This window comes from Plutella xylostella, chromosome 6 (assembly GCF_932276165.1).
Source record: "Plutella xylostella chromosome 6, ilPluXylo3.1, whole genome shotgun sequence".
NCBI classification, from domain to species: Eukaryota; Metazoa; Arthropoda; class Insecta; order Lepidoptera; family Plutellidae; genus Plutella; species Plutella xylostella.
This window is the reverse complement of record NC_063986.1, coordinates 7,344,791-7,358,275: the sequence shown is the minus strand read 5'-3', so window position 1 is coordinate 7,358,275 and position 13,485 is coordinate 7,344,791. Positions and strand designations below refer to the sequence as shown.

The window sequence follows — 13,485 nt, the reverse complement described above, 5'->3', positions numbered from 1 at the left end:
GAACATGTTCTTTGTGTCTGACATCCATTGGATATCTGTCTAATAAGGTAAGGATATCTGTTTTAATATATAAGGTTGATAGCACCGAGCCATACACTTTGGTTGATCCTAGTCTACACAGAAGCTTAAAAATTCAAGTACATTAGCAGCCCCAGAATGTCTGAATCTAAATGGTATAATATACCTATGTGAAGAAATATTAAAACAAAATGATGGTGTTATTAATATTGTTTAATAACTAGAAATACAAATTTGTTAGTAGTATGGTAGCAATATGATTATTAGAAAATTTCAGTTGAGCCCAAAAACAATCTTGTTCTTCATCTATCCTCATTGATATTCCGTAGGTTTCTTCTTGGGCTGGTGTTATAAGACTTTAAATTAGGGTATTTTAGCAAAGGCAAAGTCTATTAGCAAGAACACATTAGGCTTTCAACTTTATTTTGCCAAGATCATTCTTTAGTTTGTTGAGGTTCTCCTGTGAGGCTTCTTGTTTATTTTCCAATGCAGATATATGATCATCAGTTCGCTTCATTTCTTTAGTAATATATTCCATTCGCTTTGCAACATTTTGCCTTGCATCCTCCAGCTCTTGTTTCACTAAAACCGGACCAATAAGTTTGTAAACTTCCGAATCCTTCTTCAACAGCTGCAATTCCTCTTTCACTACCTTATTTTCATTCAACTGACTATCTAACTGTTGCTTTAGTGCTACTGCTTTGTGATATTCCTTTTGGAAACCATTGAATACTTCCAACTCTTTCTGTAACTTCTTTTGGATTTCTTCGGCCATTTTAAAAGGTGTTTGTAGACTCACAATGTTAAATCGTTTCACAAATATTAAACGCCCTCGCAAATCTCGTGATGATAGTTTATTTCCAATATCCAAAATTTCAATTTTATGGGCGATAGGTTTGTGTGAGGTTATGTTTTATTTTTTCTGGGCTAGATATTCTGTGGTTGGCAAATGTCAGGTTGTCAGAATAATTTCTGTAATAAAGGCGCCGACACACAACGACGCCTTAAGGGGGCGGATGCCTCGATAAACGAGTTAGTTTATTTTCTCTATGGAGTTCTCGTTCTCGATCTCGAGCAAAGAGTAAAGTAATAAAGGGGGAGTTCTCGAGTCAGCCAATAGAAATAGATACCACAAACGGGCACGGGCAAGCGTAGCATCGCAGCTCCCTGGACCGATGAACTTAGACCAGCCATAAGTGGTCGGTTCTGGCTGGATGAGGCAGAGCGAGGACAGAGTCTTGTCGCGCTTCTTGGGAAAGGCTTGGCTTATGCTGCGATTGATTATTATGATTAGGTACTTAATTATGAAATATGCTGGGTAGCATGGAGATTTTCCAATGAGGAATAATAAAGGCAACACGAAATTCAATTTCATGGTAAGTAGGTACCTACCTACTATTGTATTAACTAGGTAGGTAGTTAGGTACACTTTTTTATCATTTTACTGCAGGTTCAGTACTACGGAGCTCAAGTGGAACTGGCGACTGACGGTGGAGTTGATGGCGTAAATAGCATTTTACGAGGTTTCAGGGCTTCACATGTACAGCGATGACTGAAGTCGCTGTAGGTACACTTTATGAAACTTTATGTAAGTAGCTAAAAAAAAAAACGTACGTACCTCGTATGGTAGGGACGATTTTCCGGCTAGCGACATGCGTGTTTGACCTCTTCCATGGTGAGTGGCTGATTTTCCGTGGTGTACGCGTGAAGTACGCAGCGGACTTTTGCTAGTTGGCAGGATAATAGTTATCAACTGGCTGGGACTTGACGAAGTGGGGCGAGTTTGGACGTTGAGGTAAGCAGATGACACAATAAGTCACCGGCTAGTACCCACATACCCTGATCTACCCAAGGGCGTACCCAGGTAGGAGCAGGGGGGGGGGGGGGGGGGGCTGCTGCCCCCCCCTAGAAGATAAAATAAACGTAAATTTTCCTGCCAAGTAGTAATTAAAAACGTGTTACTTACTTTGCGCAAAATGAAGTTTTTGAAACAAAATATCTTTTTTTCTCAGTCAGATATTTTGATTTAATATTCTTTTATCTATAATGTTTCAATATACCTGACTGACCATCTTCCGGAACAGGTATGAGCTGCCCCCCCCTAGCTGAAATCCTGGGTACGCCCTTGGATCTACCTGCAGTTTCCATAAGGATAGGGTAGGTTGGGAGAGTGAAATTCAACTATCTGTACCTGTCAGTGTGCACAATGCACATCCTACATAGCCTAGCACCCAACCACGTGCACCCAAGAATGTCGAGGTATATGAATGTCCAATACATCATCAGACCTTGGAAAGTTCCGAAAAATTGACGGAGGGGTAGAATCTTGGAAAACTTATTTGGAAGCGGTGGGTAGTCTAGTTACATCCCAATCGATATAGAAAAAGATTTTAATAATAAATATTAAGTATAAAATATATTTATAAAATATATTTATAAAATAATTATTAATGTAAGTGTAGGTACCACCTATTTACTTACGTTTTCAAGTTTAGCTATTCAAGTGTTCAGGTTAAAAAACAATAATTAAATGTTATAATTTTATTGAACTTTTATAATATTATAATAACTACCTTACTAACATTACAAAACTAGTTAAGTTTTTGTATTCTATAGTTTTTCTCCATATTCTAGAGTCCACAAGTAACTGGCTTTAGGGTCATCACTTTTTTCGGCCTGTTTTCTAGTTGTGTCAGTCTTTTTCAATATTTTCTGTACCGTTTCATGCAGCTGAGGGTCGACTGGTTCGTATTTGTGTTCTTGTAGTTGTTCCGATCGTTTTTCAAATGATCCTCGTTTGCCAAATCTTTCTCGCACAAACTTCTCATACAGGTCTGCAGAACTGTCATCTTCCACTTGGTCTTCTTTCTTTTTGTGTGTATTTTTATTGTTCAGTATTAATCTCTCTTTATAAGGACTTAAGTCATGACGATAGTGTTCATGATCAATCACGTCATGTGGATCTTCACTGTCATCATTTTGATCATCGTTATCTCCTTCTACTTCTTTCGAAGATTCTTCATTTTTCGTGTCCGATAAGTTTTCATTAGATTTATTAGGTTCTTCATAAGCGTTTACCAATATATCATCAGGAAGAATTATTTCTGGTAGTTTAATACTTACATCATCGAATTTAATATTTAAATTTTCGTCGAAGCGTTCTTTATGGCTCCCTTCTGCCGGATTGTTTTGTACAGGTTTGCGAATTTTATTAGGAGAACTGTTATTAGTTGGATCGGAACTGTCTTCATTAGACTTTTCATCATGATTATAATCTAACGGTATACGTTCGAAATCTTGTTTTAAACTCTCCTTGGTTTTACCTCTACTGTTTTCTGTAATTTTTGTATCTTTCGGATTGTTAACAAATGTTTCTACGCTATCGTCATTTGCAATTACTTTTTGATGGTCTTCCTCGTCGGCTTCTTCACTTGACTCGTTACTACCATTATTAATTTCTACTACTGGTTTGACTTCACCAGCATTAAATTTAGCATGACTTTTTTCGATGCTGGAATTTTCCTCACTCTCTGGTACAGAAACATTGTCTGATTCTTCATCAGACGAACGGTGTTCATAATTTTCATGTCGTTTATTATCAGACACTTCATCGTATTTATTTTTAAAGTGTTCATGTTCAGGTTTAGTTAATGATTTTTCTAAAGAATGATTTTTCTGTTCATTGCTAGAATCATTTTCATTACTTTCAAAGTCTTTGGAAGTTCTTAATTTATCCTTATAATTCTCATTAGGTCTTTCATCGGATTCTTCCACTGAATCATCAGCATCATCATTTCGAGACCTATGTTCGACTTTATCTTCACTTTTAATGGGGTATTCAATTTCAGGAGATTTGTTTGTATCACTTTCATCATCCTCTGATGTATTGGGCGAATTTACGATGCTCTCCGCATTTCGTTCACTGCTGACTTCACCGGATAGCGATTTATTGTCGTAGTTATTACGATTGTCTTCACCCTCTCCTGACGATGCTGAATTATTATCGTGTACATTTTCTGAGCTTTCAGGGGGCCCTTGGAGCGGCCTTTCTTGGTCATTTTCTTTTACTAATGGGTCACTTGTAGATAGCCCATCGCTATGTAGAGTTTGGATGCTGAAGTCGGCCAAATCTGATCCTTTAATATATCTGTTTCCCGTGCGGCCGACAGGGTTTTCATTTTGAGACGTACCCAGGGTGTGCGATGTTTCGTAATCTACTATCAATGCAGGATTACTTTTGTAGTTTGCTGATCTTCTTTTTCTAGTGATGCTATTTTTTGAATGACCTTTAGATTTTTGCTTATCCGCTATAGTATTATTCTTTGAAAAGTATTTCAGTACGGGCCCACTATAAGCTTCTTTATTTGTGGATGACGATGTCGCTGGTTTTTCTATTTGAATGGAGTTTAATGTTTCATTAATATTTTTCGTGGAGTTTTCGTTGTAGTTAAGTGGTTCTGGCGTGCAGCTTGAGCAATTGTGTTTTACACGTGTTTCATCGCCATTTAAAGTAATATTATCATTTGATCTATCTGTAATATTTTTGTTTTCGAATACTGCCTCTGTCACCTGGAAAGTTGTTAAAATAAATGTTGTATTGTATTGTGTAGGTAGAAGACAGTTCGTAGTAATTAGTTCGTAGTAATTAGTAGATTTATTAGGTACCTTAACTTGTGAACTTCCTACGTTTCTTCTAATTGTGCTGGTGGCTACTACCTGGTCTAGCTACTCACAAAACTAAATAAAACAACTTTCTATTCTACAATCTAAAATTTATTAAATTTTACTTGTATTTACATTACAATGCAGGTTTTTTACAAGGGTATACAATAGATGCCGTAAAATTAAATGATACGTAGGTAGTTTGCTGTAGTAGTGAATTTAATTAAAGTAGGTAGATAATAGTACCCACGACGATGTTCAGGAAAATATTCAGCGTTAAACACAACGCCATCCCGTCGTTATTCTATTATGAATGTCAAATAGTCATAAAGTGACCTACGCCATAAAATGTAGGGGCACTATACTGAAAAACTAATGTAGATGAGACTAAATACCTATCGATTTGCATGACTAAAAATAAATTAAAATTAACAAGTAGGTTTATACAAAAGGTTTATGGTTTTCAATTAAGAAGGGAATACAATCTAGCAAAATATTATAGTAAAAAACTGTAAAAGCATATTGGCATTAACAATAACGGATCAACAACAAGGTTTTTATAGGGCTACACTGTAGGCAAGTAAGGGACTGCTTACCTTTATGAAATTTAATGGATGGCATTTGCTTATAGGAATAATTGAAGGATGTTCAATTTAATGAGAAAATACTAAATCTACACTGCGTTTAGCGAAACTTGTCCCAGACGGGGTTTTCTGTACAAGCATAATACACAGGAAAAATAATAATTTAACATGGGTAACAAGTTTATCTAAACGCATGTACTGTTTTTCACAGTATAGGTACGTAAGCAAGTGTTTCATATAAGTACAAAATGTTATGGCATTTAAGCGTGTGGCCTCCCACTTAACTCATAGTAATTTGTACAATTTTCATAAAGAGACCGTAAAACCATACTAAATTATCTCATAAAATTACTTGGCAGTGATGAGAACTTAAAATAGACTCTAGGCTTATTTTTAACTTATTAATAAATGAATTTTATGGTAGGTATTTCTACAAGATGAAGTACTTAGAAGATAAAACTTCGATAAATGTATTTTTACAGTGGTATGGTCGTATATAATATCATTGTATGGACTTATAAATAGTGACATAGGTAAAGGTGATATGAAAAAACAAAATACCAACTAAGTACAAAGTGTGCATTATAAAAGGTGTAGGTATAAAACTGATGCTACGAAAACTGTGAGCTACTTAAACAGATGACTATTCGGTACTACTCTAATTAATAAATACACTGGTGCTGTGTCTCTAGGGGGCCAACTCCGGCTGTTAAGAAATAAACGAAGACAATCTACAATCCCATATTCCTACTAACCATACACTTAGTTCTACATGTATGACTACTAAGAATAATCACCGGGAGGGTTACTCTATCTTGACGAAAAACGAACGAACGAGAGCTATCATACAATCGGTACTTTGAACACAACGAGGAAGATTCGTCTTATACGCAGTACCGTTTCAAATCTTCGTTTTCCGTAATCTAGAGTGACCCCGACATTGGCCCCCTTCGTGCTTCTACTTCGTGGGTGTACTTCTCTACTTCTTGCCCGTGTAGGGGTTGTAGGCGAAGTTACTCACGAACTGCTTGGCGCTGGTAGCGAAGGCCGGGGGCGGCTCGGCCCACTTGCTGAAGTCTATCGAGGGGATGATGCCGCTGCGGCACGGTACGCGAGGGTTGCTGGGGAGGAAATAATGAATTAGAACCTTACTAATTATTGACAGCAATTATGTGATACAAATACTGCCCTCAAAGTTTTCATTTGTGATTGATTGGCATTTCGCGCAAGCTTCACTTTTCGTTTTCAAACGTTTTTTCTGGTGGGTATTCCGAGATGAAAAGTAGCCTAGCCTTGTGATAATACAGGGCGTCAGCTTATACTACGTACTTAAATTATGCCTAGGTAATTTAATTTAAAATATTCCAGCGGTTTTCTCATGAAAGAGTACCAAACATCCATCCATTCATCAATCCATACTTACAAACTTTCCCGTTTATAATAGTAGGATTCATTGCTCTCGACATACTATAGCAGAAGGTATTCAAGTAACAAGATAACTTTACTCACAGCTCATGGTCCGGCAGCACCATCGGGTAGAGCTGCACGGTGTCGATGATGTCCGTGTTGTCACAGATGACGCGGGCCAGGCGCGCCTTGCGCAGCTCTGCCAGCTGTTCGGGGGTGAACGACGACGGCTGGTTGGGTAACTCGAACCTGGAGGGAAGGAAAGTAGTGTTAGCACATGAAGTGTGGATATAATGGAGAGAATGTATGGAATAGGTAAGGCAAGGCGTATGCTATGGGACGCTGGCTGCGCAGCTTATGGATTCAATAAATTATTGAGTATTGAGCACAGCACAGAACAGATTGTATTTCCTCCTCTCGCCATGAGCGTTTATGTACCTATGTATATGTCTTGTCTGAATTACAAAATCTGCCCTGCGTGGCCAGCGTTCCAGCAACATCATATGCAGCTTTATATATGGCACAAAAGAAACAAGTCTTACCAAAATCTGTCTCCTCTTCTCGAGTAAGAGAACTGTGTGGCGATGACGCAGGCGAAGGTAGGTCCCAGCATGGAGCCCGGCAGAGGCCGCTCGGACACGCCTCCCGACCACAGGTCCACGTCTACAGGGTGCTCGAAGATCGACTCGTACTTGCGCACCGTCTCGTTAGGCATAGACCCGAACAGGTCCTGGAAGGAATCCGCTCCGGAGAGACCACAGAACTTCCTGAACTCCATGTAGCCAGGGAGACCAAACTCTCGGCCTCTTTGCATGTTGAAGGATACGAGGTCCATTCCGAAGCGGGCGCCGACCTTCTTGAACAAGTGGTTGGTGACCTCCTGTGTGATGGAGTCGTCCATAGCCTGGGCAACTTGGTTCATGAGACCCATCACGTATTCGTCCAGGACGCCGGCTCTGTACAGGTCGTATGGTCGACGAATCAGGTCTGACAGCCTCTTAGATGCTGAAAATACATTAAGATTTAATTATATTATAATGAACGGTTAAATAACTTTTATAATTGTTGTCTATTTGTAAAATCAATCAATCCAATCATGTGAAACCCATCTACAACAGAGTTATGAGGTTTTTCAACCAAACGTACGATAGCATAGATAGTTTAGCAGCTTTCTTACCAATGAATTTGTGAGCCTTCGACCAACGCTCCACAGCTGTGGGCAGAAGCGAGTGTCCGAAACGGTAAGCGGCGGCCGCGAATCCGTCAATGACATCGGGGTTCACGTTGGGATCGTATCCGTCCCAGTAGCCCTGAAATAACACAAATAATTATACATGCATACCTACATCTTAAAAAAATACTAGGTACATGATTTTGATTATAAATACTAGGTACATGATTTTGATTATGCGAATGAAAAAAATTCAGAGTAAGAAGGACTCGCTGAAACTCTATCATGCGGTACCTAAGTACTCTAGTACTTTCTAATAGCGGTAGTATTATTGAGCACCAAAGTTTGGTATCATTGAAAAGGTCGTAAAGCCACAATAATAGCAAAAACTATGGCACCCATGAAATCAGACTTCCAACAGCCAAAACATCTTCAAAACCACTTACATCCTTCTCCAACACAAGCCCGAACTTCTCCATGACATCCTTGCCCAACAATATCGGCAGGAACTCATTGTACGTGATATGCTGTATCTCGGCGATGTTGATGCGCCGTGCCTCCTGGAACAGCGTCTCGTCGTCCCAGTGCGGGTTGACGGCGGCCAGGCCTTCCGCCACGCGGTTGTGCTCGCGAGCCATCAGCGTGTGCATGACGGTGAGGACTAGCTGCTCGTTCACTCGGATCTCACCTGCAGGGGGAAGGAGGTTAGTGATAGGTAGATGAGGTGTGTTACAAAACATGGTAAAGGAAAGTCAGGTAAACTTTTCAGAGTTGTTTTGGCTCATAAATCTCATAATGCGCACTGGTACTCTCCTAGGTTTTACGGTAAACATTTTACATTAAGTAGATAAAGATTGTTATGTTCCCGTAGGAACTGCCACTTATTTAATGGGCATTGCATTTGAATTATGATGGCACGATGAAGAAGAAAACCTAAAGTCAGACTTGTTGACCGGTATACCTATTAAACAATTGAAAGAAAGCACTGCAGAGAAGGATACACAACTTACCAGCTTCAAAGCAGTACATGTTCTTGTTGGGCCGCGTGCAGCCTTCGTCGGGGATGTCCAGCTTGAGCGGCAGCAGGTCCTTGAGCCCGTACTCCTTGAACACGGGGTTCATGCGCAGCAGACCGCCGTAGCCCGTGCGCAGCTTCCTGTGGGGAAACGGGAGTTTAGATGCGGTTTGTGGTGGTGCGAAAAGGGACGTGCTGTTATAGGGATGATAGTTTAAGCGCTATATAATTATGTCTGATTATTCTATCATCATCAGGTCCTGGGACCCTAATCAGGGACATAAGGCTCTTTTATTCTATAGATTCTGGTATATATCAAGGGGTATATCAAGAGATTTATAAAATTCTAAAACGAGACTTTTCCATAAAGTTTTCTTTCAATCTCGAGTCGAATCTGCTATGGTATTATTATGCTTGTGAGAATATCTTCCTGGAATAGATTCGAAGACTTACCTTGCGAACTTCTCAGTTACTCCGTAAACTGTGTTGCCATCGATAGCGCCGGTCAGTGTGTTGAACGGCACCCTGGAGCCTGCGAGATAAACGGCCAATATTAGAGATTATTTCTTCGTAATACCACTAAACTGACAGGTCTCGTAAATTGACACGTAAATTGCCAGTGCGTAATTAGGTTCTTAGGTCCTTACTCTCGAAGTAAACTGCAGGGCAACTGATAATTGAACCCCGTTTAACATACGGTTTGACACACACCACTTTATTTCATTCGCCAGATTACATTACTCGCTCTTATTTATAGCTTTACTGACGGTTAAATACTCTCATAAATAAACAACCAGCTATCAAAGTTAGATTAATTATTATAATTGCTCTGGCAGTCTGTACTCATGATCATTGATTTGAGGTATTGGACTCTACTTATATGTATACCTTCATAAGATGTAGGTAAATGGTATATGCTGATGATGATGAAGTGGGTATAAGACTGAGATAATTTTATTAAAATTCTGTTTTACACAAAAAAGAATATTAAATCTAGTTAATAGCTGGTAGTTAGTGGTGGATTATGATGACTGCATATCTTTATTTGAATCTGTTTTACTGTCTAACTTAATAGCCCGTGGTGTTTGTATCTTTCGCAAAACGAAATAATTCAACACACTACAGATCTACTAAGTGCTTTGATAAGTCTACGGACGATGGTTATTAAAATGAAATAACATTATATAAATGCGTCGTTAAATTTGAAATAAAATTATTCCTTTTTAACATTTTAATATCGCCTGTAGTGTTCTCTGTTTATTGGATACAGGTAGGTAAATAAATACTTATGAAATAATTTTAAACCGAGTTCGGTTGAAAGGACAGCCGTTGCAAAATTGGTAGCTAATGATGGAATCGATGTTACTGGTAGTTACGTAAATAGAAGAAGCGCGTACTAGTTGGGTACAGTTGGCGGAATATAACAAAGGTAGGTATAGATCATTATGTACTTACCTAGCCGACAAAAGACAGTTCCTTAAAGTTAGACTTCAGTGATAATTACTCTTTAAACTAGTTCCCCTGCACAAAACGACTCCATTAGACAATAACTTATAGCTGTTCAAGATAAGCGGAAAGTGAGAGGCGCAAATTGACCAACTGGAGCTCATTGACAGATGACGAGCCTTTTGCACGAGATAGCATCAGATGGGTCACTCACACACTCACACCCTTTACTTTCCCTCTCGCCACTGCGCCGCCACCGCCGCCGCCGGCAGAGGCTCGCTAGTTCCGCGACCGGTCCACGGATCATGTTTATAGCGTGTAATGAAACACTCACGGAAAATCTTCCATCAATCGGTTATACCAAGGTGTATAATACCTAATTGCGTCACAGTAGAAATCCTCGATGAAGAACACAAATCGATTGTGTTAATAAATTGGTTTAGGTCGCTTTTTCTCACAAGACATTAGATACGCCAGTCACCAATAGCGACCGCAGACAGACCGATCTTGCTCAATTTCTGACTTCAGTTAACCAGATCATCTGGTCACTGTAACAGATATTTTCAATGGAAATCGTAATGTTTCAATTATGTAAGAAAGGAATCGTGACCTCCGTCGAGGCACATGGCTGATGAAATTAAGAGTGAGATTACGATACTTTGTTTACAATGTTCCTATGCCGGCCATGAAAAAGTAAATGGAAGCTCAAAAATTGCATGCTCACTTATGACACCTTTTTAATTGGGATTTCAAAAAATAGTTTAAAATATTTATGTAGGTACTTTATTACCCATTAAATTTAAAATATTATGCAGCAATCCAAATTGCAAATCCATATTTTCCGTTTGTTATATTGCACCGAACCACTTTTGAGACTAATAAAGGAGTTCATGTAAAGCCCTTGCAAAATTAGGAACGTAGGTACTAAGAATATTAGTAAATTGCAACTGCAGCTTTCAACAAATTACTGTCCTATGAAAGAGTGACCAAACATCCATCCGTACTTACAAACTTTTGCGTTCATAATAATAACTGCAGGCCCATTTAAAGAGGATCTCTTCTATTGCCTTAGATTTCTACCAACAACACTCAGTAGTCACTCACCCAGTCTGCAGCCGGGGCGGGGCGACGGGAAGCCGCGCACGAAGTCGATGCACTTGACGTTGAACAGCCGGTAGAAGTAGTCGTCGTCCGGCACGCGGATCTCGTTGCAGTACGGGTGCTTGAGGTGCGGCGGCCGCTTGCAGCATTCTTCGGGGTCGTTGCGGTTGCGCGGGTCTGTAGGGACAGGTTGAGGGTTAAGATGTGCTGCTTTACGCTTGAAACTAAAACTTATGACTTTGTCTGTTCTTGGTCTAGGTGATAGATTCGGCCATTGGTGCACCTGAAGAAGGTCAATGCACCTATTTTGCTAATGTTGGACCTCTTCTATCATCATTACGCTGTATGGTTGCAGATTGCTGGATTCACAAAACTAGTTTTATTTTTATATTTTATATTTATCTAAACAAATTACAATAATTCCTTCACTACAATAACGATGGTAGGTACGATCTCAATACACTCAATGCCTATAAGAACTCATCGGTTAAAAAACAGCTGCATTCTTCTTTCACCGTTTCGACCACCTCAAGCGTCCCACTGTTTTGGGGTCCCACCATCGGATACCCAGTATCTAAAGCCACCAGTACTCACCAAGCGGCGTGCCAGTAAGCGTATAATCGTGGTCCATGAACTGCCCCCAGGCGATGACCATGACGGTGCCGGCGTGGTCGTGGAAGCCGTCGTCGGGGTGCATGGTCCGGGACACCACGCGGGACAGCGGCAGCTCGCGCCCCGAGTGCGCGATGCGGGGCGCGTTGATGCCGTCCGCGAATAGGGGGCCGATCAGTCTGCAGGTGGTTGTGGGGTTAGCGGAGTTTCTTTGTTAGATCAGTCTGCGGGTGGTTGTGGGTTTAGTGGAACGTAGTTTTGGTCACATGAGTAGTAAAACCCTTGTTACACCTACCGAGTAGAGTGGCGAGACAGTATCATCGGCCGATCCCCGACCAATAAACGGCCGAGGACGCTGTCCACTCTACTCGGTAGGTGTAATCAGCGTATAAGGGTTCCACAGGACAATGTGACAGGCGCTCACGTGTAAGGATGAGAAGTAGTTTTCAATGCGCACTAAAGAGAAGCTTACATAATATTCTAGGTACCAGCTCAGGTAATCAAAGGCAAGTAAGTGCTAATTTCATCAGTGTCGTGCCTTATTAAACTTTACGATGGTACCTGCATATAAGAGTAGGTAAATGTGCGTAGCTATTTAGCAATGCTAAAGTATCCTGTACCGCATTCTGATTCTATAGCGATTTGCATAAGAACATAATATATTTATAGTGTAAATAACGATACAGGTATATAAACTATTATGAAAATGATCTCCAACCTGCCTCCTTTCAAGCCTAGAGTTTACGACATCAACTTCGTGGACCTCCAAATACCTCCAAAAAAACTCATATTATACAGTGAACTTGAACTGGTATATAAATTAAATGTCATATGCAATAGCTACTGGGTACTTCTGGGTGCTCAAAAAGAGCTTCCACAATGACGTCCAGCGCACACTGGGCAGATAGAGACGCTAATCCAACACAACAATCTTTTCACCACGGTGTATTGCATTAGTCATCGACACGACAATAACTCACCTCTGGAAAGGCGCCATGCTCGCGCCCCACGTCGGGTGATCCGGGTTGTTGCAGAGCCCGTCCAGCCGCCGGTACTTGCCGGGGCGACACTCCACGTGAGAGAATATGGGCGGGCACACCTCGCGGATGAGTGTGCGCGACGTGTCGATCAGAGGCAGCCCCTTCTCGATCTCCTCGTAGGTTAGCCCGTAGCTGGGGATAAGGGAGAGGGTTAGATAAAGGTAATTAAGTCGACAGCCGAAAAAAAAGTAATTTAGGATTGCCAAAACAAGATTTTGTTTACTTGTTGTTTTTTTCAGAATCACTCCCTGTAGATGGAATAAAATGTTTGGCCATTATGGAGAGAAGCAAGGGTAATTCATTTCACGAGTGGTCACCTGTACCTGTACCTATACATATACCTACTTATGCATTACATACATATATCATTTAACAGCGTGAGAACGCTCTGAAAGCTCTTTCTGAAAACCTAACAGAGCCTACGAGCCA

General features: G+C 40.4%; 3 protein-coding genes across 3 annotated transcripts in view; all 3 read right to left on the bottom strand.

Annotated features, from left to right (window-relative positions):
* Positions 1–213: 213 nt before the first annotated feature.
* LOC105384904 (prefoldin subunit 6) lies at positions 214–944 on the bottom strand. The gene has a single exon (XM_011555196.3). It carries the CDS (start codon positions 791–793, stop codon positions 425–427), a length of 369 nt encoding a protein of 122 aa, XP_011553498.1. The 5' UTR covers positions 794–944; the 3' UTR covers positions 214–424.
* A 1,684-nt stretch (positions 945–2,628) lies between these two features.
* On the bottom strand, positions 2,629–5,405 carry LOC119694199 (MATH and LRR domain-containing protein PFE0570w-like). The gene is made up of 2 exons (XM_048621845.1): positions 5,400–5,405; positions 2,629–4,587 (listed from the first exon to the last, which is right to left on the bottom strand). Exons 1-2 carry the CDS (start codon positions 5,403–5,405, stop codon positions 2,629–2,631), a joined length of 1,965 nt encoding a protein of 654 aa, XP_048477802.1.
* Positions 4,774–13,485, bottom strand: part of LOC105384906 (peroxidase) — a 26,467-nt gene continuing 17,755 nt past the window's right edge. Inside the window, exons 5-14 of the mRNA XM_011555197.3 lie at positions 12,997–13,188; positions 11,999–12,195; positions 11,408–11,581; positions 9,311–9,389; positions 8,853–8,998; positions 8,289–8,530; positions 7,849–7,981; positions 7,214–7,676; positions 6,774–6,920; positions 4,774–6,385 (exon numbers count right to left, since the gene is read on the bottom strand). Coding sequence (XP_011553499.2) covers positions 6,244–6,385; positions 6,774–6,920; positions 7,214–7,676; positions 7,849–7,981; positions 8,289–8,530; positions 8,853–8,998; positions 9,311–9,389; positions 11,408–11,581; positions 11,999–12,195; positions 12,997–13,188 — 1,915 coding nt within the window. The 3' untranslated portion in view covers positions 4,774–6,243. The remainder of the gene's footprint in view (positions 6,386–6,773; positions 6,921–7,213; positions 7,677–7,848; positions 7,982–8,288; positions 8,531–8,852; positions 8,999–9,310; positions 9,390–11,407; positions 11,582–11,998; positions 12,196–12,996; positions 13,189–13,485) is intronic.